This window comes from Eucyclogobius newberryi, unplaced genomic scaffold (genome assembly GCF_026437365.1).
Source record: "Eucyclogobius newberryi isolate DKJ021-1_F unplaced genomic scaffold, fEucNew1.0.hap1 SCAF_9, whole genome shotgun sequence".
Lineage (NCBI taxonomy): Eukaryota > Metazoa > Chordata > Actinopteri > Gobiiformes > Gobiidae > Eucyclogobius > Eucyclogobius newberryi.
The window spans coordinates 32,475,549-32,499,985 of NW_027316532.1; the positions used below are offsets into that span (position 1 = coordinate 32,475,549).

The 24,437-nt window shown below is 41.4% G+C and overlaps 1 protein-coding gene and 1 long non-coding RNA gene across 2 annotated transcripts; both read right to left on the minus strand.

Annotated features, from left to right (window-relative positions):
- Positions 1 to 3,983: 3,983 nt before the first annotated feature.
- Positions 3,984 to 20,498, minus strand: LOC140353846 (phospholipid phosphatase 2-like). The gene is made up of 6 exons (XM_072438600.1): positions 20,398 to 20,498; positions 8,220 to 8,371; positions 7,374 to 7,636; positions 7,211 to 7,268; positions 6,742 to 6,918; positions 3,984 to 5,892 (listed from the first exon to the last, which is right to left on the minus strand). Exons 1-6 carry the CDS (start codon positions 20,456 to 20,458, stop codon positions 5,734 to 5,736), a joined length of 870 nt encoding a protein of 289 aa, XP_072294701.1. The 5' UTR covers positions 20,459 to 20,498; the 3' UTR covers positions 3,984 to 5,733.
- Positions 20,499 to 22,194: 1,696 nt separating this feature from the next.
- On the minus strand, positions 22,195 to 23,592 carry LOC140354180 (uncharacterized). The gene is made up of 2 exons (XR_011925953.1): positions 23,372 to 23,592; positions 22,195 to 23,223 (listed from the first exon to the last, which is right to left on the minus strand). It is a non-coding gene; the product is annotated as an uncharacterized lncRNA (long non-coding RNA).
- Positions 23,593 to 24,437: the final 845 nt, after the last annotated feature.

Below are 24,437 nucleotides of genomic sequence, written 5' to 3' on the forward strand. Positions count from 1 at the left end.
CACCTGGGGAGAGTTTTCTGGAAAAAGCTGGAGCTGGAAAGAAGTTGTTTGCTTTACAGCTGCGTTCAAGTCATGCTTTGTTGACATGAAATCTGTGCAAATTACCAGCAGTAAATTACAATAAACCCAATGAATATTTACGAATAATGGTTATAGCTTTAGTTAAATGTGTAATATGAAAACAGCAAAGTGGTGATGAGGCTAAAGACCACAAATACAAGCATGCAGTAGGATTACATATATTTTCAACTTAACTTATGAAATGGATTATCATATGATCACAATGTAATACAACAAATGAGTGGTCATTTCTGCATAAGTTATATGGCTGTTCCATAAAATAATCTCCACATGCCACAACCAGAACTAAAACTCAAATGGGAGTCAAATGGACAACTTTATTTTTGGTTTTGTGTCTGCTCTCAGACAGTGTCTTCTCTTCTCTTAACATGTCCCCAGTGAGTGAGGGTTGGGGCCAGCAATGGCTCCTTGGCCCAGCGTGAGATTGAGTGACAGGAAGACAAGGCCACTGTGTTGTATGCTCCCCACTACCCACACCCCCTTCATTCATTGACCCCCCATATCTCACCCCTTCCCCCTCATCAGACAAGCTGGGAGCCGGCACTGTGATTTATCGGTCTCTGCTCCTGTGAGACCCCCACCACCCCCTCTCACCACTGGCACTCCCCTCTCCCCCCTCTCTCCCACCCCCACATGCCCCAAGGGGACGAGGGGTAATGACCCACATCAGCAGTGGAGCTCACGAGCACATGCACGCAGCAAACACACACTCCTCTGCCTGTTGCAGAACAGGACAAATAAATAGCCCCAGAGTCTGACACACACATTAAAGAGATGCTGACACATTTAGGCCCACAGACAGGTCCTGAGGCAGGAGGTCTGCTGTGAGGCTGTCAGTCTTTCCTTAAAGACTAAATCTGTGCATCTCATTTGGTCTAGTCATATGGTGCACATCAGATATAGTGTATATGAGCAGGTGCAGGGACAATATCCTTGGTGATAGTGGAGGAGGGTTATGGCATGGATAGCAGGATGATGAACGAGAGAATGGATTTGCAAGACTCACAGACTGCAACAGGAATGGACCTGCTGAATTTGTTAAAGTCAATTTTTTAGCAGAATTACTGCCCATCGCCCAAACCTCTTACAAGAAATCTCAGCCAATGTGCCTTTGTAAATACTTTGTGTTGGTCTAAAGTCCCAATAAATGAGGAAGGTTGCACAGGAAGGGCATTCGGCATTAAAACATGTATTCTTATACAGCCATTGGTCTGCAAACTGCAAATACTCATGGTTTACGGTTGACCTCCGAAATACGAAGCTGAGATATGACTTAATGGCACACAGCATATAGGACAATCCATGTAACATGTTTTGTAAGTCGGACAAAACCGAAACCATATCACTTTTCTTCAAAAGTAGATGGGATTATCCACAACCTTTAGTTTTCAGGTCTGTCACAGTGAAACATGTTCAGTCCACACATAATGGGCCTCTTACAGTTGCACTATGTAACTTTTTTGGTTGAAAGCACCTCCTTATTGTCACCATAGACATTTTATTGCTTTCAATAATACATTTCCATAGCATTGCATTAAACTGATCTATCTCCATTGATACAAACAGGTGACGCAGCAGGTCAAGTTACAGGTCAGATCTGTGGAGAGTAAGAATAGTTTTCAATGTATATATTTTAAAAGACCTGTAATTGAAAAGATGCCAGATAAAAAACCTTGCCATACATTAGAACATTCCAGGCAAAGCAATAATATCTCTATAGTGAGGGGCCCTCACCAGAAAAGTTACATAGTGCACCTTTATAGCCATGTCCTTGTAGATCATTGCTAAAGATGCATTTATGCCAGTGGAATATCTTGACAAGGTCAATGTGTAATTCCAGAGCCTGATTTTGAATTCAGACTGTCTATCCAAGAAGGGAAAGAGGAGAGGTTAAATCTGAGTATTGACTTGCAAATGCTCTTGACAGCTCTCTGTGTGGGCCATCAGTCCCCACAGCTCAGAGCCACTGGCAGCCACAGGTTCCAGGCTTCACAAAAGCTGCACAATCATATACAACAGTTCTGTGTTTTTGTGTGCGTTTATGTGTCAAAAGCAACAATATTGCACTACGCTGTTGGGGCCAAGGTCACGGATGTTGTATTGCTCAAGATTCAAATGGTTTGCATTGCAATCACAAGGCTCTGGTTTCACAAGGATGTAATTGTCGAAGTAGCACTAATGGCATAAATGAGCATTTTACTGTTGTAGATTTCTTTAGTCCTACTCACCAACAGGCCTAAAATCATCAATAAGTATATTATAGGCCCTTGCTCACCAATAGGCCTACAATCATTATTGTATGAATATTGCACTTCCAAACAGGACCAATTTCAACACAACTTGCGCTGTTTCACCTTAGACTCCCGGCACAAGACTGCCACCTGCTGGTTTAATAACGCTATTAATTGTTGCAGCTTTTAAAAGTGAATTCAATACAATTGATTTTGAATGAATGTTTTGTTTGATTGGACCCTCTTGATATTTAGCTAAGTTTATATCCTCACCTAATTTTGCAAACTTAAATAATAAATCTCACACAAGAAGGCTTGACAACTATTTTTATGTTTTTATATTTCAAGCCTACAAAAGCCTTTTGCCAAATTACAAAACTAGGCCTATGTAATTTATTATTTATGAATTCTTAAGAAACCAGGGGAGTAAATACTATTATTATTAGTCCTGTTGACAATAATTAGCGGTCATTTCCATGGGCTTCCTACAGGTTCAATCCCAACCACGCGATGTCGCAATTCTGCTTTAGATGACTGGTTTGTTTAGGCTATTCTATTTAATTATTCATTGGTTTATTTGAATAGGAACAGATTAAACATATTTACAACACTGCTTGCATCTGCAGCACTGTTGTTCGCACATCCGGGATTTTTTTAAACGCCATGTCTTGTTCGTTCAATTTAATCTATTGATCATTAGTTAAAATACCATCAATGCACAAGTGAGGCGACAGCCTGACCACAAGCTCATGCTGCATGGCAGGATCTTGGAAATTAACAAATAAGTTTATTGGTGTAATTCTCTTTCTTGTCACAGGACATAAATAAATCCCTTATCCTAGCACTAATAACAACTGCAGCAGTGTCCCAGGACACGGCACACTGCCCTGGAGTGACATCATCCGGACCTGCCCATTCCTTCTGTTGGCCTGATGAAGACAGGTTTGTTTACTGGGCGGTAGTTGCTGCTGTTCCACGGTGGGATTATTTCCCCAAAAGCCATACATCTCCAGGTTTCTGACTGTAAGGTGGAAATATGTAGACATGCTGGCTGAGCTGAGGGAAAAGTGTGTGTAAATATAAAATATATAAATTCCTCCTCAGGGCCTTGCACTGGTGGCAGAGGTGAGGATGGCCAGCAGCCAGGTAAGCTGCTTCTGCTCTGCCTCTGTGCTGCCTGAATGTGCCTTTCTCCTCACTGACCCCTATAGTGGCCCCTGAGCACAGAGCCACTGTCCAAGACCAGTGCAGAGAACCTTCAGAGACCCCCTGGACTGTATGACCACCTCTCTCACTTCTCACTGCAGCTTTTTCCAGTGGGTCATCGGCACTGACTAAAATGTCTGCTCTGTATTCAGGTCTAAATCCACCACCGCCTGTGTGTGTGGAAACATAAAGGGATTGTCTCCTACAGAATGATGTGACAGTTATCAAGCAATATGATCAAATCAATCTATAGATTAGCTGTATTTTGTGGTCCATTTTATTATGAAATGTGTACACACACAATTTATATATATATATATATATATATATATATATATATATATATATATATATATATATATATATATATATATATATATATATATATATATATATGTATATATCCATCATTTACAAACAATGGCTGTCCATATCTTTATTTAAAATTCTCCCGATAACACACATCTTAATGAGTCAGGATTGAAGGATTGACCACACAGTGCTGTGTCAGGCATCATAGTCTGATAAAGCTTTCACACAGAGCCACGTCACCAGGGCAGAAGGACAGATTGTGCTAGGCCTTGGTCAGGCTTCAGTGACACTCACATGATTTAGATGTACACCGGGGTAAGGGGGGCTCACACCCCACCACACCACCACACCACAAGCACTTCCAGCTGTTTTGTGTTAGAAATGTGTTCTCAATGTGCAGAGGATTCCAGGGACCAAAGTTCATTATGGGATAACCATGACCCCGCCCCACTAAAGCATGCCGCCTTTCCCTTGCCTCAGCTCGACTCATGGGCCTCACAATCATTACCAGGTGAGACTGGTCTCCCTTACGGTCCGGTCAGGGCTGCGGTGTCCACCGCGTCTGCAGCACTGTACAGGAAACACTCAGCTCAAATGAGTCACGAGTATCGGCACAGGAAGAGGTAATGCTTTGAAGTTGGGCAGGGTTAGTATCTCTGGCTTTAGCAGTGTACTCATAATCATTACAAGAGTCCCTTAAAAGATCTGCTGAGGCATCTGGCGTATGTTTGGAATATGAGAGCATTTTTGTGGAAGGCACTACCAACAGAGAAAGCACCAAAGTAGCACGTTCACGCACACGCTTAATCTAAAATAAAACAAACTCATTGTAGCATACTCACATCCTTCAGGAATATGGAGCATGTCTCAAACCTTTAATAGTATTTCTGGCTCATAGTGGCAAGCATCCATGATTGCACAAATAAATAGCGCAGACAACTACAAGTAGATCTTCAGTTTCAAATAAATTATTATTATTTTTTAAACTGGAAGTCGCTTCAATTTTAAAATATGAGTAAAAAGAAAAAGCTACATATAAAGAAAAGGCTTTATAATTATATTAGTGGTATGTTTTTGTATTAATTAAAAGCTACGCTATACACAAGCATGTGATAAACCAGTCCACAAGGAAACAAAGCATTTCTATAGCAATACATTTTCACACAACACACACAGGACAGTCAATATACATACAAACATACAAACCCCTTTCAAATGAAACCCATCAGTACAAGAGGATAACAATATGCAACACAGGACCAGACTGGAGACATGTAGAATGTCACATCATGTACCTCAGCTGTAAATGTAGTTTCAAACCATCGTCATGCTTTTAAGGCTTGAAGCTTAGGAGAATTTGAAGCTTTCCACTGGGGACATACAGCAGAAAGGGGCCATTATCGTTGTTTTTGTGCTCAAAAGTAAAACATGCTGTGCTGAATTTAAAAAAAAAGCAAGCATTGATAATACTTACACAGAAATTTTAACTGTTTTGAATAGTACAACTTGCAAAATTCATAGTAAAGAGACACAGACAGAAACAGAAAGACCAGCAGCAGCTGCTCAGGAAGAAAGTGGTGGAGGTGGTAACTCTCATTCTTAAATATCCAATAGGATCTGCATAGGCCAGCCTGGTCAATAAAGCTTATCAAACCTTTTGTATTTTGTGGAGAAAAATGTTTACATTGTTTCCTCTTTGACAAGAACAGGACATTTCTGTATAGTCTGTGGACGTCCTCCTCTCTGTCAGTCCAGTGGTTTCAGATGGGTGAGTGGTTCACATAAAGAACCAGACCAACGAGGAGTCAGCATGAGAAAGCTCAGAGGACTGATCATGCCCACCATGTCCACCAGGACCATCCGGGCTCTCACACAGATTGTTGTGTGGTTTGTTCCTTCTGCCCTACACAGGACCAGAGTTTGGGTGATGGTTGTAATGGTTGCCGTGCTCTGAGTCTGCGATCTGCAGGCTGGCTTTCCTCTCGATGTCCTCTCTCTCCACTGTGGTCTGGGTGCAACGATGCGGAGGGCGTTTCTTGAAGAAGCCTGACACAAAGTGCACCTGCAGAGAAGTTAATGAGAAGAGTATTGGTCACTGGGCAGTTGTGAACATGTGAGGGATACAGAGGTGAGGGCTGGAAACTGTGATTACACATGTCTGTGCAGGCCTGTGCGCAGCTGTTAACTAACACATCTGAAGGGAACACACAGTTTGCAGCCACAGTTCTGCATTTGGCAATAAAAAGATACCCGGGAGGGGCTGTAACTTCACCAAGGACTGCGAGGCCGAAGGCTGGGAAGTGGAATGAAAACAGGGAAGTGGTCTGACTATACAGACGCCCAGCTGTCTCTGAAGAGTGGACCAGAGCTGTGTGTGGCTCTGAGGCTGAAACTATTTCTTGGATTAATCTCATCATCAATTATGGAAATAATTGACAAATTTAGTCCTGCCATGTGCTGAGAGAAGAGGTTTTATGACTCAGACCATTTACTACTCAAATTAGGGGTTGTAGGGTTTGTGCGGTGTGTCACTGTGCATCAGCTGCATCACTTTAAGGGCCTTTTGAAATATAATTGCAAAATAACTACAGTAGCAGCCCTACAAATGACATTCTTTTTTATTATATATTTTTTTTATTACTAGTTTATTTGAACTGGGACAATGCACATTAATCAAATTGTCTGTAAATGTTCCAGTATTAGCTGTAGTTTAGCTAGTTTCCAACTGTAGTCCCAGGCAAGGTGTAGAATGCCAGCAAATGAGTTGAATATTTGGCACATTTGTACAATTGCCAAACACAAGATAATTCTGTAAATCCAAATAATCCATCAGTACACTGTAAATGCACAGTTAAAATGTTTATCTGCTTATTATTATTTACAGTTTGTCTTCAGCATTTTGGGCACCTACATTGAGCACAGCCACCAGCGCTCCCTGCAGCAGTCCCACCAGCACGTCGCTCCAGTGGTGCTTGTAATCAGAAATGCGAGTGTAGCCCACATAAACAGCAAAGGCCACCAGAAAGAACTGGATGGTTGGTCGAAGAAGTCTGGCCCACTTAGCAGTCAGTCTGGCCTGGACATAAAGCTACAGGGGCAAGAAGGCATTCAATGAGTCAGGGTGGTAGAAAAAAACATTCTTAAAAGGTTATTAAATCAACACTATACGCATAAAGGTTCTATTTCAATTGGTCTGACAACTTGGTGACAAAATAAGGTTACAAAACACATGCCGACATATATGATTCAAACTCAAAACTGTAACTGTTATTTACAGTATCTAGTAGACAGTTTTCAGACAGTTGTGTTGCGTTATTGTCTCCCTCTATCTTGGCATCACATTGTTCTACAGTATAAAGAATTCTGTACTTTCAACTCACCGCTAAGAAGAGCATGCAGTACATGCCAAAAGAAGAATGGCCCGAGTAGAAGGACAAACTGCAGAAACAAGAACACAAAAATAAAGTTGATTACTACAATTTCAATGTCTGTTTGTGTGCAGGGGCATGAACATGAAAGGTGTAACATAAATGTTCTTAGTACCTGGACTCTGTGACGTCCGTTGGCCTCCCGGTGCAGTTCGCTGCCTGAATGTAGCTGGTACAGTCTCTGGGCGCACACACGCTCATGAAGTTTGGCCTTGGGCGGCCGATAGTGTACTTTGCTAAGTCTGTGAGGGACTGACTTACAGCTCCTCCGAACAGAAAGGTCCCCACAACCTTGTAAAGAGCGGCTACATACTGGTTGAAACTGGAATTTGAGTATACCTTCTTGCTGTAGACCAAATAGGCTTCACCTGATGTTATCTAGGAAGAGAAGAAATTTGTATTATACACTGAACCTGCATAAAAGAATGACCCCACAGTTGATACTGCCTTATCTACAGCGCAATACGCTACACACAGGGATTACTATAACTTCTATCTTCACAAGCTAGTAGTAGGTGAAATCCTCCATCTTGCCCAATATTTTTTATTTATTTTTCACACATTGAGATGGCTGAAAAATGCTAAATGTTGAAAATGTATAAATAACACCTTTTAATCAGCACATTGTATGAGGTGTGATGCCATGTGGAGTGCGATTTGCATTTGCCCAAATTGTTCACCTCCACAGTGTTCACAGATAAAAGCACATGCGTGACTCTTTTGGGGGTACATGGTCTGGAGAGGAGGACACAGGGGGACACACAGGCTTTCTTCACTGGCTCAGTTGGTTCTGGGACTCCCTGATGCACCACAAAGCTCAGTCTCTCTCATGTGTCAGATTGGACACATCTTATTAGTATTAGCCACTAATCTAATGACTAATCTTTAGTTACATTAGTGTCATATAATGCTATGCCTGACTAGTGTACTTCTAGTAGCAAAAGTGATGAGTGATGCTTACTATGATGATGGTGCAGGAGATGGTGATGGCGGCCAGCATGCCGTGGGTGATGGTGTCAGGTTTGAGGGGATACTGGATGCTCTCATCATCACAGTAGATGCGTCTGTGATAAGGCTTGGACACAATGGTCATGACTATGAAGGGAAGTGCCGCTGAAAAACACAAAGGTTGAACATGTAAATAATTCTGCTGGACACAATAGCCCATTGTGCCATGTCCAAGCGGAGCCGCAGAGCAGGTGCCAGGGGAGAGGGTTAGAACACACGCTGGTTAGATTATCAGACGGCACTAAGGCCACTGCAATGCCCAGGAAGAGCCTGGCACACCTACCCACTGATCAAGAGTGAGTTTTAACACTAAAAGCTTTAGTTTTGTCTGGGAGCTAAATCTAGGGATGGGGCAGACGAGACTAGGTCTGTCGTTAAAGATACAAAAGCGCCGCACATAAGATGGAGGTGTCGACAAAAGAGTCGTCATAAAAGATACATACGCTCAGCACAGGCTTGTGCAGAGGCAGATAGCGCGCTGATGTCTAGGGACGGTCAAACATTGGAAAGAATCAATCTAAAAGTGATGTGCCCATCTTTGAGACACCTGTCACGCTGGCAATGTCAAATAAATATGGGAAAGAGTGTCTAGAGTGTCTGCCAGTGTGGTCTGATAGATTTGGTTTTCCATCTGGCGGATCACTAAGCAGGGACAAGATATATGATTCATATCAGCAAAATAGTTAAATTTAATGAATAGAAATGAAGGTTTTGTGATTTCTGTCATGTCTTTGTGATTTTAATGCATTTCCTGTTATTTCCTGTTGTGTGAAGCACTTTGAATTGCCTTGAGTATGAATTGTGCCCGACAAATAAACTTGCCTTGCCTTGCCAAGGTTTATGTTAAGTTGATATTGCATTTGCAGATTTACATTCTGTGGTGGAAATTTTCCATTTAACTTCAAGAGTCCGTGAGAAAAGTATAAGACACAGTCACAGACCTCAGCAAAGAGAGAACTGCACATAAGAGAGGTAGAACCAATAACAGGAAGGCTTCTCACTCTGCCACTTTGCACACTACCGTGAAATTGACTTGAACAAATATGTTTATAATTCCTGTTTTGAGACTTGACATCATGTACTGGGTTGGGATAGATTTTCAGCACTAGCCAGCCAGTTTGCTTTGGACTGCAAGACTTTGAATGTTAAACACTAGATGATGAAACAACCCACAAGGAGAAAAATGTAGGTGGTTAAATGTTGGGGCAGAAATGCACAGCAAGGGATAAGAAAATAAACAGCAGAGAAGTGTATTTAGACAGAAGGTTACAAGTACACTAAATCACACATAAGTGAGCCACATCACTGTCTAGACTTGTGGCATAGAATAAACTAATACATGTAGGTTGCACTAAACTTGAGAACACCACAGGTCTGAAAGATGTGGCAGCATTGGTTAACTAAATAAACACTGAAGGTTATCTGGGGGCAAAATATGTCCTCAGTATCAGAAATACCCACTCGGCCTCCAACGGTGTGGTCTTTATATCCCAGAAGTCATACTCTAAATCAAGCATTTGGAATATTTTGTTTCCTCAAAAGAATATTACTTGTGTTTATGTAAATGTGTGTAATTTGTAATGTGTAATAGTCTATACTTTTAATCAGGCCCTTGCTGCTTTTACTGCTATTAGTACTACAGCCACTACCACTTACTACTACAACTAACAGCACGATCCAATCTTAGACATTCTGATGGTCAACTTTGAATTCACACCAATGTTAAAAACTTAAATACATAAGTGACCATCCAAGACCAGTGATTTAATTTGTATTTTTTTTTCCTTTTACAATTTTGAGTTGTATAAAAAACCATACAAATGCCCGTTCTCTCCACCCTCTTTGGTTCCTCAAAAGACTTTGGCCCACTCCAGTGCCACGCAGTCACATAAAAATGTCAGAAAAGCAGCACTCTGGGCTCACCACTGGTATTATGTTTCTGTGTAAATGATTGGCGCGCCGCTCCCATTCTCTCTGAGCTGGAGCTGACATAATTTCAGAAGAGTTTCCAGCAAAGACTGACTGATGAGAGAGCAGGAATCTACACAGCTGAAGACTGAGACTGAAGGAAAATATACAAGAGGATGTGGATCAAGATTCAGTGGAATTCTTACCCCACCCAGGTGAACCCCACTGTACAGTCGAGTAAATCAAGCAAAGTAAGGCTACAGTGTGAAACATACGACCATTAAGTCACTGGTCACACATAGCGCTTTTCTACCTTCAACACGCTCAAATATGTTGAGTTCATCAAGTAGCCACTCACTTATTCACACACAATTCTTTTTCTGTTGCTTTTAGACATCGCAAAACAAAAACAAACAAAGAACATGACACAGAGAATGAAAAAGCAAAAAGAGTAGTCTATATATGTGCAGTCTATATATTCCGTGCAAAAGTTTGTTTTTCCATGTCATAAATCCAGTCCAGTTCTTGTTGAATGCTCTGAAACAGTAAGCGTTGTGAAGTGGCATGGGTGACATTGCTGATTATTAGGGTGCAGTGTCCTCAAGGCTCACATGAGGGGACGCCACAAAAGACAAGGAGGCTGTTTGTCTGGATAAGAATAAACAATGGTGTTGAGAGGACTGGCTCAGCATCACACACTAGAATAAGAACACAATCTTGGTGCAACAACATAGAGAGCATGTAATGAAACACTCACAAAGACACAAAACCCAGGCCTCGTGTAGTTGTGGGTAAAGTCAATCGTTTCCAAGCAACACAATTAGTTAGAAAATAAGTCATTAAAGCAGACTAAATTACCAAACAGTAGCTTAGCACCTTTTCTTTCAAATCCAACTTCTTTTAAGATAAGATAAGATAAGATAAGATATTCCTTTATTGTCCCACATGGGGAAATTTCATTGGTGCAACGCAGGTAGATACAGAGGTAGATACAGAAGAACAGATCACTTATAGGAAGTCTGAAAAACACTTTCAGTAGAAGATCTCCTATAAATAAATAAAAAAAACTCCCATAGACAAATAAATAAATAAATACATAAATACCATTGCATGTGATCACGACAGTAATTGCACATGAATATGTGTCACGACAGCACATAGATTGCACATGAATTTTTTTGCAGGGTAATATTAGAGCCGTCTCCTCCAATGGTCACTTTAGTTTAAACAAAAACAAAGCAGGTTGATCTTATCGGTTTGTGGCCTAGAGCAGTTGATCACCAGATGCTCCGCCCTGGCATCTTCACATGACGAGCTGGTGACCACCATGTGACCACAAATACTGCACTATTCCACACAGTTACTGCACTGTTGCTTCTCCTTTGTAGAGGATTCTACTGGCTGTGACCAACAGTTACACACAAATAAAAAAAGACCTAAGATGAATCCTTTGAATCCTTCCCCATCAGAGAGAGGGAGAGAGGGAGGGAGAGGGAGAGAGACGGAGGGAGAGAGAGAGGGAGAGAGAGAGAGAGGGAAAGGGAGAGAGACGGAGGGAGAGAGAGAGGGAGAGAGAGAGAGAGGGAAAGGGAGAGAGACGGAGGGAGAGAGAGAGGGAGAGAGAGAGAGAGGGAAAGGGAGAGAGACGGAGGGAGAGGGAGAGAGAGAGGGAGAGAAAGAGAGAAAGAAATAGAGAAAGAGAGAGAAAGAGAGAGAAAGAAAGAAAGAAAAAAAGAGAAAGAGAGATAGAAAGAGAGAAAGAGAGATAGAAAGAGAGAAAGAAATAGAGAAAGAGAGAGAAAGAAAGAAAGAAAGAAAGAAAGAAAGAGAGAAAGAGAGAAAGAGAGAAATAGAGAAAGAGAGAAAGAGAGAGCAAGAGAGAGAGAAAGAGAACGAGAGCGAGAAAGAGAGAAAGAGAGAGAGAAAGAAATAGAGAAAGAGAGAAAGAGAGAGAGAGAGAGACTTAGGGACTGATCTGTTTCCACTCCACATATGACGTATTTAGTACAATAACAGCTCAATGTTTGGAACCAAAACAAACAAATGGGAAAAGAAAATAGGACTAAAGGAAACATTGATGGAAGACATAATAGTAGAACAAACCATTCCATAAGATTAAGTATGTTTGTGCCATGGTAAATGAGGAAGTGCAGTAAGGCCTGACAGTGGATAAACACACTGTATTCTTTTATGGCACCTGAAAAACACAAACATATGGGGAGCATCATAGCACATAATTATACTCAAGTTGGGTTGCTACATTATTTTAAAGCTTTTATAACACACAAAAAACTACATTTGCACAAGACAAATTGGCATACACAGTTCACGCTCGTAGACGGATGAAATAGAAGGTCAGACGATTAGCGCGTGCATCAATGATTGAGAAGTAAACACAGATAAACAAAGAAGCCTCTTGAAGCGCAGACAGCACACAGAGCAGAAATAACCCTTCAGCAGACAAACTGGGGACCACGAGACAAGCCCACAACTCACACACACACACACACAACGCTGTTCGACTAGAGCTAAACTCAGACGTCCGCCTCATACAGCGCTGCATTTCTCAGTCAGGATGCAGAAACTAACGGTGTAGATGACAGGAACTTGCCTGTGATGTGGACATTGTGGACATTTAGCTGTTGTGCACCTGTAAATGTACCAAACCCAATAAAAGACACACATTTCACACTGTTCAAATAAGGTTTTTCCTCTGACACTGCTTTACGAATATCCTAAACTATAACAAAGTGTCATGGCAACAATAGTAGTGCTCTGCTGTGTACGAGCCGTTCACCATGGGGCTTCATGGGGCTTCATGGGGCTTCATGGGGCTTCATGGGGCTTCATTCTCTGATGCTCGGACAGAGACACCAGTGTGTGAAGCTTCCTCATTCCTTTTCACCAGTTACTCCCATTTGCCACATTTCCATTACACTCTTCCCAAACAAAGTCATTCATTCAGGCGTCGGCGTGTCATTCTTTTCATCCTCCCACACTTCTCCTTTTAATGGCGCGCCGCTTTATTTAGCCGACACATGCAATTATACCGAGGTCTACGCACCGCGATGGCACGCCGAGGCTGAAAGCACTCGCTCCGTCCGGCGGCGTTTGTCCTTTTCGCCCATTTCAAACTGTTTCTGCGACTGGGAAAAACTCCATGATTGAAACACACTGGCAGATCCCTGGGTAGTTATAGCGGCCAACACCTACTTAGTCTTTGACCCGGCTGCACCTGCGTGTTATTGTGCTGGACGGTGCATATTTGTGTGGCGTGCAAAGCCGTGTGAATGTCTGTGCATGTGTGATGTTGTGGCCCTGGTACCTCTATGGGGTCGCCCTGGTACCTCTATGGGGTCGCCCTGGTACCTCTGTGGGGTCGCCCTGGTACCTCTGTGGGGTCGCCCTGGTACCTCTGTGGGGTCGCCCTGGTACCTCTATGGGGTCGCCCTGGTACCTCTGTGGGGTCGCCCTGGTACCTCTGTGGGGTCGCCCTGGTACCTCTATGGGGTCGCCCTGGTACCTCTGTGGGGTCGCCCTGGTACCTCTGTGGGGTCGCCCTGGTACCTCTATGGGGTCGCCCTGGTACCTCTATGGGGTCGCCCTGGTACCTCTGTGGGGTCGCCCTGGTACCTCTGTGGGGTCGCCCTGGTACCTCTGTGGGGTTGCCCTGGTACCTCTGTGGGGTCGCCCTGGTACCTCCTCTGTGGGGTCGCCCTGGTACCTCCTCTGTGGGGTCGCCCTGGGAACACATTCTAATTCCTTTCACTTTGTAACATGCTTTCCCAGCTCACAAAAAGTATCAGTGCTTCATGTGGCAGAAAACATAATGTAACATAATGTAACAAATGACCACACAACGTGTTCATGTTTTTGTACAAACTAAAGATTATGATATGCTATGCCTCGTTTTCATTGTTGTCAAGCGGGAATTAAATAAGGGAAGTACTGATGGTAAATGAACTTCTCCTGAGTCTCTTTACACTCGGGCGATTTACCTTTTTCTTCTTCTGTAATTAGGACGATGTTTGGGTTCATCTGATTTATAGTTTAAATACAGTTAAGCTCAGTAGAGTGTTCGTCCTCTGATTCAATTCAATACAATTGTAACACTCAACAACAACCGTGGCCTGAGTGGGTGCTCCAGACTGAACCAACAGAAGGTTAGAGAATCAAACAATTATTAGTGATTGTTGGTGGAGCGCTAAAGAATAAAGTCTAAAGTCTAAGTGCAGTGGGCGGCGGTAATGTAACACTCGGATACCAACTGCCATAAAACACCAAGAAGATCCAGGTGTGAGTGTGTGTTTGTGTGTTTGTGTGTTTGTGTGTTTGTGTGTTTGTGTGTTTGTGTGTTTGTGTGTTGTGTGTGTGTGTGTGTGTGTGTGTGTGAGTGAGTGAGTGAGTGCTCCTCAGGGCTGCAGAGAATGTTCAGGTTTTTAAGAACAGATTTTTTAACCTCAGCTTTGGATTAATTTTAATTGTTTAATTTGTATTTATTATTTACTTAAAAGGTTGAATGGACGATTTTTTTGGCCCAAATCTGAGTCTTATTTCCTCGTGGCGTGGACTGCCGATTAGTCCTGCCACGTATCAATCATAAAACGCACCTACCGCTCACCTGCAGCCTCGTGTCTAAGCGCATGGATCTATCATAATATAGTTCCCTCAGTGTACGGGGCAAAATGAAGACGGAGAAAGACAGTTCGAGCTGACTCAGAAGTAGACGGAAATCTACGGGAGACAAGAGATGCGATGCGATCTGTCGCGCTAATAAACAAACGCACGTGTGTGTTGTATCAGTCCACACGGGGGAGTGGCATGCGCACTTCTGCCTGCGTTCTCAAATCGCCGAAAAATCGTCCATTGCGCCTTTAATTTAATCTATTTATCATATTTACTTATTTTAGGCTTACTATTTTATATAGATGTATGTCCTCCTTGTATTCTATTTCTACCATTTAAAAAAAATATTTTATTTGTTTTTAACTCTGCCAATTTTTTAATTGATGTTATTTTAAGGTTCTTAGCTTTTACCCAAACAAATAATATATGTAATTCCTTATTGGTCCAGGAGTGTTCCACTTTAGAAAAAGAAAAGTCATCTTTTTTTTCCAAACAAGACGTTTTGACTCATCCAAGAGTCATTCTCAATCTGCAGATGCAGTCTGAGAACTTGGATATTGATCCTTCTCTGAGTAAGACCAGCGGGACCTCCTGATAATAGCCTGTTCTGTTTATCTATTTGTTTGCACTGGTGTAAGTTTTTCCCTGAAACAAATCTAACAGTCCTGTGACGGCCATAATAAATCCCATTGTTAGCTGACTGCAGCTCCCTCATTACTGAGAACCATGGGCTGATGGCTTCAATATACTGCAGTATATTACATTTCTGTTTAAAGAGGGATTCTCTCTCTTTTAAAAAAAAAAACAAAAAACAAAGATCGCCTCTTTAACTCCTCTTTCAAACCATCTTTTTCCTTGCTTAGAATCTTCACTTCATTGTCTTCAAAAGAGTGGTTTGTGGCTTTAAGATGCAGATGCACGGCGCTCTGTGGTCCTGAACTTGCATGTCTTCTGTGCAGATAAAGCCTCTTGTGCAGTGGCTGTTCAGTCCTGTAATGCTCTTCACTGCATTGGACAGAATACACTACATTGCTCTGTTTTTATGTGTTTTTGTACTAAATTGTTGCCCGTTTTAAAACTAACAGAGATTTTGAGTTGACAGTACGGACACATACGGCATAGAGACACCATTCCTTCTTGGTTGTTTCCTTTTGTCCCGTTTTTTTGGCTCTTTTAACTTTGTTGAGCCCATGCCGTGTAACCACAGGCTCAGAGCAGTCTTTCCTCCTTCTTGCCCTCTGGGCACTTATTGGACTCTGTGTTGTAATGTCCTGAGCTTGTGCTGTAGTGGGTGGATACAGTCAAAGAGCAGTTACTGATCCGTGGGTGTTGGTTTCCTTTTCTTCTATCTGGAGCGTCCTCTCCTCTGATAGTGCGACAATCAAGAAAGGCAAAGCAGTTCTCCTGCAAACCTGATATGGGTTCACCGAATATCAATTTTACAAGAGAAGATGCTCTTCCAGCAAGCGCTTCTAGCTGGAAAGCGTTCTCAGACACTTTTTTTTTTTCAAGGACAAGTCACGCCTATTGGACTTGATCTACGGAGCTCATATTTCACTCACTAATGCGTTTTTATGGTCTGATTGGAAATAATTAATACCATGTAACAAATTTACTCTATAGCGCCCCCTACCCATTGTGTGAAAAACTCAACATTGTCTGATTTGTTTGAAACTCATAGTTTATATTCTCCTCGAGACGTCATTAAAAAAGTGCATTACAGATATTGTGTATTTTCACTATTGGCCAGCAGAGGCGCAATAACGCCTTCACTTCCTCTTCCTCTTTTATTTTGATGGAACATTTCCTCTCGTGCCGTGGTCTTAGCATTAGCATTAGCGGCGGGTCTCTGTTGCTAGGTGACGGAGGTACAGGGAGGAAGGGAATAAAGAATACAGTCTTTAGACTGTATTCTTTAGACTTTATTCTTTAGACTTTATTCTTTAAGGCTTTATTCTTTAGGCTTTATTCTTTAAACTTTATTCTTTCTGCCACAACTCGGTATTTTTGACCCCCTGAACATCCATTAAAAGTCGCGGGTCACTGAGGCTCTCTCTCTCTTTCTCCCTGCTCAGGTCTGCGTTCAGCACAATCTTGCAATTTGTCAGGACAAACAACTAGTTGAATCGCAAACTACGCAATCATCAACGGTGAATTACTGAGCGTCGTTTGGTATGCCGCAAAACGCAGCAGAAAACATGGTCGCGCGGAAGGCGGTCGCGCGGGAACGCAGGTGGCGAGAGCCATCATCGCCGCTACCGCGGCTTTAATTTGATCTTTTCTCTTGTGTGGGACATAATTAAATTCAGACATAGCCATAAACCATGTTACTTTCCATTGGCCACGCTTAATGCAAACAATACACTGTGAAGTGAGTGATCTTATCACGCCTTATGGGTTTGTTATAGATTGTCTGAATGTTATAAGACAAAACACCCCAGATTTACCCCCAATCAAAACAATATACAATCTTTAAGGGAAGTGAAAAACAGTGACCGCTCCCTGTAGCAATGACAGTCTCAGCCCAAGCCGCTGACTCATGTGGAAGGTATGTGCTGAGCCTACAAGCGCCACTGGCCTCTGGAATTCTAATTCACAAAGAAACGCCCAACTTCACCACTCACACCAAATCTGCTGTCGCGACCCATTCTTTAGTTCTAATCCCGCTATTTCACTGCGTTCATCATTCACACATTCTTAGCTCCAAGTGAGGCAGAAGGAGAAGATGAGGGGCTGTGGGGTTATTAAAGCTACTTTTTAAGCTTTGTGTTGTGTTGTAACATTTGCCTTGTTATTTTGTTTCATTCACACGTCTTTGATGCTTTCAGCTCAGTTTCAGCTCTACTTGAAACCAGGAAGTCGAATCCCGAAACCAACATTTTCTGGTCATCTGCATGCTTGAAAAATCTATGCACTTGTTATGCCACTACTTCTTTCTGTTGCCAAATTCAAGACTTGTATTAGGTAATATAGGAATATAAGATAAATATAAAATTCACATACACCATATTATGACTTTTATGTGGGTGATATGCAATAAGCAAGTCACTTTCTTGGAGCCAGATCACAATTTTTATTTAATCCCAATTCAAGTACCTTGTTATTGCCTTTAACAGGTAACTACACCTGCTTCTGAGAGTTTGCTTTTGATTGGTCAAATCCACCTGTCGGGTGGACAGAGGCTGACCAATGGGGGCAGTGGGTGGGGAAAAGTGTGTTTGAGAGCTGCATTAAACAGAGAAACATGAAATAAAATGATAAAACCACCAAAAAAGTGTCTGGTCAATCAGATTATGACATCTACCTGATACTTTGATGTAAATATAACTGTTACAGGCAACATGTTCATCATTCTAAACCCATGGATAGCAAATATAAATGCAAATAAATCACAAGACTTTATTTGACTGTTGACTGATTTTACCTTTTTCAAACCTGCAGGCTTTATTTCCTTAAACTTACTACTGAACATGTGGTTCCATTAAGTTATTGAGTTATGTATTTTGATTTGTGATGAACAATATAATAAATTCAAGACCAAATCATAATAATCCCACTGCCAAATTCAATCCATATAACACTGTTAATTAAAGACACAGACGTCAATATATCCTATCTTATTTCTCTCAGCTCAGACATAAACTCTGCTTAACAAAACACTTGTCTTCCATGTCTTATCCATTCAAATGCATCTTTGTTGGGCCTGTTTATGAGGAGACTGTTTATGGAGAGATTGTCCTGAGAGATTTGTGTGCGCCGTTTCCAGGATAGAGCTCTCTGGAAGGAAACTATCCCCATTAAACATGTTCAGTGGTCTTTGTGAGAACCGGTCTTCCCAGATCTGGCACAGCAGTTCTCACATCCCACAATAGCCACAGAAGCAGCTCATTACGGACACGAGTTAGTTTATCATTGTCAAAGTATTACAGTTTATGAATAAAGCATGACTAAAAGAGCACGGAGGCCACATTTAGTCAGTTTTCCTGTCACATTTAAGCTGTGAATATGCTATATGAATTATCTTTATATTGTGGTGACAAACACTTAAAACAACTGCATATCAGCCTTAAATGTATTAATATATAAGTGGGATTTCATGACCTCTGGTGGTAGATGATTTAAAAAGAACCTCCCATTCAGTTATTACAATCAATATTTCAACCCTCTCAATTATCACACATAAGGGACTTCGAAACTTAGACATTTTACACTTTATACACTGAATGTAATGATTGATATTGGCTTATTTGATTTTCCTACTCTAAAATGAGAAGAAAAAGATATATCAAACATGTTATATGGATGTTTTTATTGTATTTTGCGCTGGATTTTGTCGCTTCTGTGCAGAGGAATGAAACACAATAAAACTGTACAACCCTAACGTGTTATAGACAGTTTTGTGAAGCCTTGTGATCTGAATTGCATGTGCTGTGTGTACAACTCTAGAGGGCCAATCACAATCTGCTCTTACGCTGACTCAGCCTTCAAACACAAACACAAACAAGAACAGAAAGCTTAGCAGATGCCTTAAATCTGCTCGGTCAGCCAACACCCACTGTTATACATTAATTAACTCTTACAGAAGGAAACAAACATGAAGTGTGCAGCTAAAGTATAACGTAGACAGCACTAAATGGGTCATGATTTGAAATAGTCCATAACAGGAAGTATATTTTCCTGCTGTTAAAGAGTAATGACAGGCTTGGATGTGGTGTGATTACATGTGTTGACCTCACATAAGACTGGCTGACCCGATAATGTGTGTGCGAGCATGGGTGGCACAGGGGAAGGGTGAGGCCAGGGCAGTGATGGAGCCATCGGGGAAGAACTTTAACCACAGAGACCAAAGCCCAGTCTAATCCCTGACTTGTGACAGGCGGATGGCGAGGTTTTTTCAACTTCAGCAGCACTCTAGACCAAACAACACACGTATAGTATGAAGTAGGTCAGGCAAATGTGAACATGCACCACTGCAATTCAGACAAGAGACATTTATTCGACCGTGGTATAAGTGTTGTCTCTATATTTGAAGACTTGTGTGGGACAAGTTCTCACTATGGCTCCATTGAGATGTTTAAAGATTGGGTTAGGTGCAGATATGAAAAATTACCATGGGAAAATCTACCTTTACCTTTAAAGTAAATGACTGTTTGAACCAGTTAATCATATTTGGACTTTTTTTGTTTTTTTTAATGAGTGAACACTTGGAAATTGGTTAGTTGATTAATTAGAAATAACCCAATATTGTTCAAAGACAGACAAGAAGCAGCAACGAAATAAAAGTAAAATGGAAAATAATCGACGTGTAAAATACCATATTGTGAGAAATAAATAGGAGGAACACAAATGAATATCAGATTTACACAAACAAACACATGTAACGTGTAGAGTGATAGTGATAGTGCAAAAAACAAATACAGCTTAAGAGAAGACAACACGTCATTTGGCACGATTTTAAGCACAAATAAACAACGTGGCAAAGTGCTGTCACCACAGTCACTACAAGTCAGTTCGTTGAGAAACACGCAACACCTTCAAAAACACGACACGATCCTCACAAGTGTGCGGAATGTCCTGTAAAAGTGTACATAACTCACCCAGAAGGACGCACAGCACGTCCACCAGCACGTACACCTTTCTCTTCTTCAGCTCCTTCATCTTCTTTTGCGTTGCAGATTTTCCCCTTCAAAAAGACAAATAACTCTTCAAAAAGTGTGGACTTCCATTGATCGCTCAGTTGTTTTGGAGTTCAAAAAAGAAAAAAAGAAGGTGCAGGTTATGCAAACAAGCTGATAACCTGCTTTACGAGTTCTCCTTCCGGGATTCTAGGACTACGTGTGGGGACATCGAGGACCGCGGGGACAGTGCGACTTATCCCGGGGACCGATCGGGTCAAATAACAGGCATTGTGCGCGTCCAGATGAAGGAGTGGATGTGGACCTGGCGAGGGGAGAGTCCGTCCTCTCTCTCGGTGTCCCGGGTCCCTCCTCTGCGCGGAGCTCCAGGGCTTTAATCCTGCCTCCTTCCCCCCGTCAAACACGCACAGATCCCGGGATGAAAACCAGCGCAAAGCTTGACGTAAATCGCCATATAGTTTACTGTTATTCCACCTGCAGCGTGTAAAGTACTGGTGCTAATGGCTTTGTGATGCCGGGGCCGCATTTAATGAGGCAGATCACTCGAGTGGACAATTATTACATAACAGCTCAAATGGCAGTATGAGAAATGATGATATCTAAATGTAAAAGGAGCCACATTATGTTACATGTCAGAATGTGTCAATGTTTGTAATTTAAGCTGTATGTGCCAGTAAAAGCAGCAAAAATCAACCATTTAACCGCCATTTTACCCTTTCAGTGTAGGTCTACATGCTGAGGCCTTCACTGGTCATCAATAATGTGACCAACTCTTTTTCTTCTTGTTATTACGACCACATACAATCAACAATTTTGAGCTGCAAATGAAATAATCAACTTGATCGTCTTTGCGACCAACTTTCCAAAAGCAGTGCTGCTCTAGAGACCTCTAGTGGCAATCGTTTGTGTTGCAAAAGGGTGGAAAACCTAGATATTTGTTTTTACCCTTTGAATATTGGGAAGATGTCAGGGAAGATAGTTTATTGTCTTAATTTAATTGAGAAAGAGACAGTGCACAATACCAGGAGATGCACTGTACCAGGTTGTAGCTCAAGGGCTAATTCCACCTGAAGTCCCACTGAGACGTAGCCTCACTTTTTCTATTGTCTTGTGTTTTTAGGGGGTCACTCACTGAAGCAGCAGCAACACTTACAACCATCACAATTATTGATTAGTTTAAAGCTTATAGCTGCACAGAATGGACAACTGAACGGAGTTAGTTGAGATAAATGGTGGCAACACTTAATTTTACAGTAGCCTTCAAGTTACTTTGTAATAACATATTAAATTTAACTATGGTGTAGGTTTAGTTAAGGTTTCATAACAATTTTGAGACAAAGGGTAATGGACGCCTGGAACAGCTCAGATTCATTCCTAGTATTAACAATGACCTGATAGATCGTGGATAAATGATGGTAAAGTTTTTTGTTTTGTTTTTTAAATAAGGCAATCTCAACATCATAATTTATTGTAATATTATTTTTTCTTACAAAATATAAGCAGCATACTTGACATATGCCAGAGAACATCTCATTTTGTGTGAACAGGAAAAGTAAAAAACAAAAATCCATTATTTTGTCATAAACTAATACTAATGTTTATGTAAACAGTCCAGCTCAACAGAACTTGCTTGTAGCTGGCATCACAGACATGTTCACAAACCTTTGATTATGGATCTTTTATATACATTGTATGTTTGATAAACATACTGTATGTTTTTGTTTCAAAATCCTTAACCTTACAGAACCTGAGAAAAGGTTGAAAATATTTGTTTTTAATGTTTCCCAATAAATAAGTGTGAGAACAAATGTTAACAGTGCAGATTCAAAGGGTTGATTATGGAGGCGAGGGCCACAGGGGCCAGTAGTAAGACTTCCAGAGACCAGGTTTTCTTCAGCAACAAACTGCACCTGATCCATCAACAACTGCAATATTTAAAACATGTTTGTTCAATGAATGTACCACCACCAGTATCTCAAGTTCACAGCAGTTTGCATTTCCTGCTCATTTCTCATATAACTTTATAACAAACATTAGCAATGCAAAACAATCACAATAAGAATAGATAACACTTAGACAAACGTGATAGACTCCGGTATATTAACCACGGTCAAGATTCATTCGATGGTTTGCCTTTGAGACGTTTCTGGTCCATCCTTGTGCTCAGATCAAAAAACAAACAAAAACACAGTCCTTTGGCTTTAATGACACGAATGTTGTGACTTTCTAATAGTATCACAGACAATAGGTCCGACAGTACCAATGCAAATAGGTCCATAATCATCTGTTAAAATCAATGTATTTGCAGTTTGGGTTTCAATATCCATCCCTTAAAATGTGTTGGACAAACCACAAACACGTGTGTGTTTATGCCTCTTCACTGTGAGAGAAAATGCTGATGCTGGACGGCATGCATGTTCAACAGGCTGCCAAAGTCTTGGTGGGACATGGACACAGCAGACGACGGCTGAGGCCTGAATTCTACCTGGAAAGAAGCTCTGGCCCGTTCCTCAGCAGGAGCACCACAGAGGAAGGCCTCACCTCCATGCACATGGATCTGGTAGAAACAGGGGCATGTAGGGTCACCATGACAGGACGGAGGGCTTCCACTGCCCCACTGGAAGTTTGGAGAGGACGACTGATGTTGCAGGACAGGGAAAAGGCAGCAGCTGTTTAAAAGAGGACCCTGTGGAATGTCCATAGGTGGGACAAGGCCTGGACTCCCAAACCGTCTGGGAAGATGACCGTCACTGCAGAACTCCAACAGCCCAATGCTCAGGTCACCATCTAAACAGAGACAGCAGCTATTAGAACATCATCACCATTACATTTGTACTGTCGCTCTGGAAAGTAACTATGAACATTTACAATCATTAGACTACATTATTGAAATGATTTAGCTTTATACATTTCTGTGTTGCGGTCTATTGTTTACCTGCAGGCCCAGCCTGCTTTCTGTGGACCATTTCATGGCTTTAAAAGAAAGCGAGGAGTTCTTCTGCGCCGCGGCCGCCTCTCCTCCTCTGGATGTCATTTCAAAAGCATGCATGGACACATACACACATACGCACAAAACATATGTAAGTCAAACACAAAAGTATATGAAATGTAAAAGATAAATCATAAAACAAATAGGAAACGTGATATACTCGAAGTATAGTAGTATCAAAATACACATATCAAAATAGTACTATTACTAAAATGAAATAAAAACCTCAATAAATGATCATGGTCATTTATGTGATGATGTTTGTGACATAATTTGCAGTGTAGACACATGGATGAATCGAGCAAACCTAGAACTTGTAGCATTTTTTCTAGTATTAAAATATAGAAAAGAATAGAAATTGTGAAAAGACGAGTTGATTTGAACAACTCTTGCCGATGCACTGCTACTTTGGACTGAATGTGGCCATTCTAAAACAAACATCGAGGGTGTAACTGAACTTGAAAACACTTGACACCATCAGTCATAAGGTTCTCATTTCAAATGCATCTCTTTTTCCTGATGTCGTGAACGGGTTAAAATCTAATCTAGAACACAGAACACAAGCAGTCAGTCTTTTATTCAGTCATCAATGAACTATAGGATTTTTAGCCCAGATTTATTCTGGAATTCCCTCTCCAAGAGGCGTGACCCGAGTAGCTTCTCACAAATACTTCTTTAGCGCGGCCCTCCTCATGCCTGTGGTGACAGTGATTCTAGAGCTATTGATCAGGGCACAGCTCGAAATCCCAGGTGTCTCTAGGGGGAGTGTTCTGAAATCTGATTGGCTGTACATTGGAGGTAAAAAGGAATATTTGTGTAATTTTGACTTACAATATTGCTCCAAATGATTACAAAAACAGTAACTAGTCATAAATAGAATTCTTGCAATTTAAAATGATGTAAAAGTATTTTGAAGACAAGTGACCTGTTTATATCATGCAGGTTTAATGGCCAATATATGGCAAATGTAACTCTTGGTTAGGGATGGACAATATAATGATATTGATATATA

Excerpts from the sequence above, each read along its gene's own strand:
- LOC140353846 (XM_072438600.1), bottom strand. The coding sequence starts at position 20,458 with ATGAAGGAGCTGAAGAAGAGAAAGGTGTACGTGCTGGTGGACGTGCTG. Across the intron at positions 7,269-7,373 it reads ACGGACGTCACAGAGTCCAG|TTTGTCCTTCTACTCGGGCC; the intron begins GTACTAAGAACA and ends TTGTTTCTGCAG. Across the intron at positions 6,919-7,210 it reads ACTGCATGCTCTTCTTAGCG|CTTTATGTCCAGGCCAGACT; the intron begins GTGAGTTGAAAG and ends TTGCCCCTGTAG.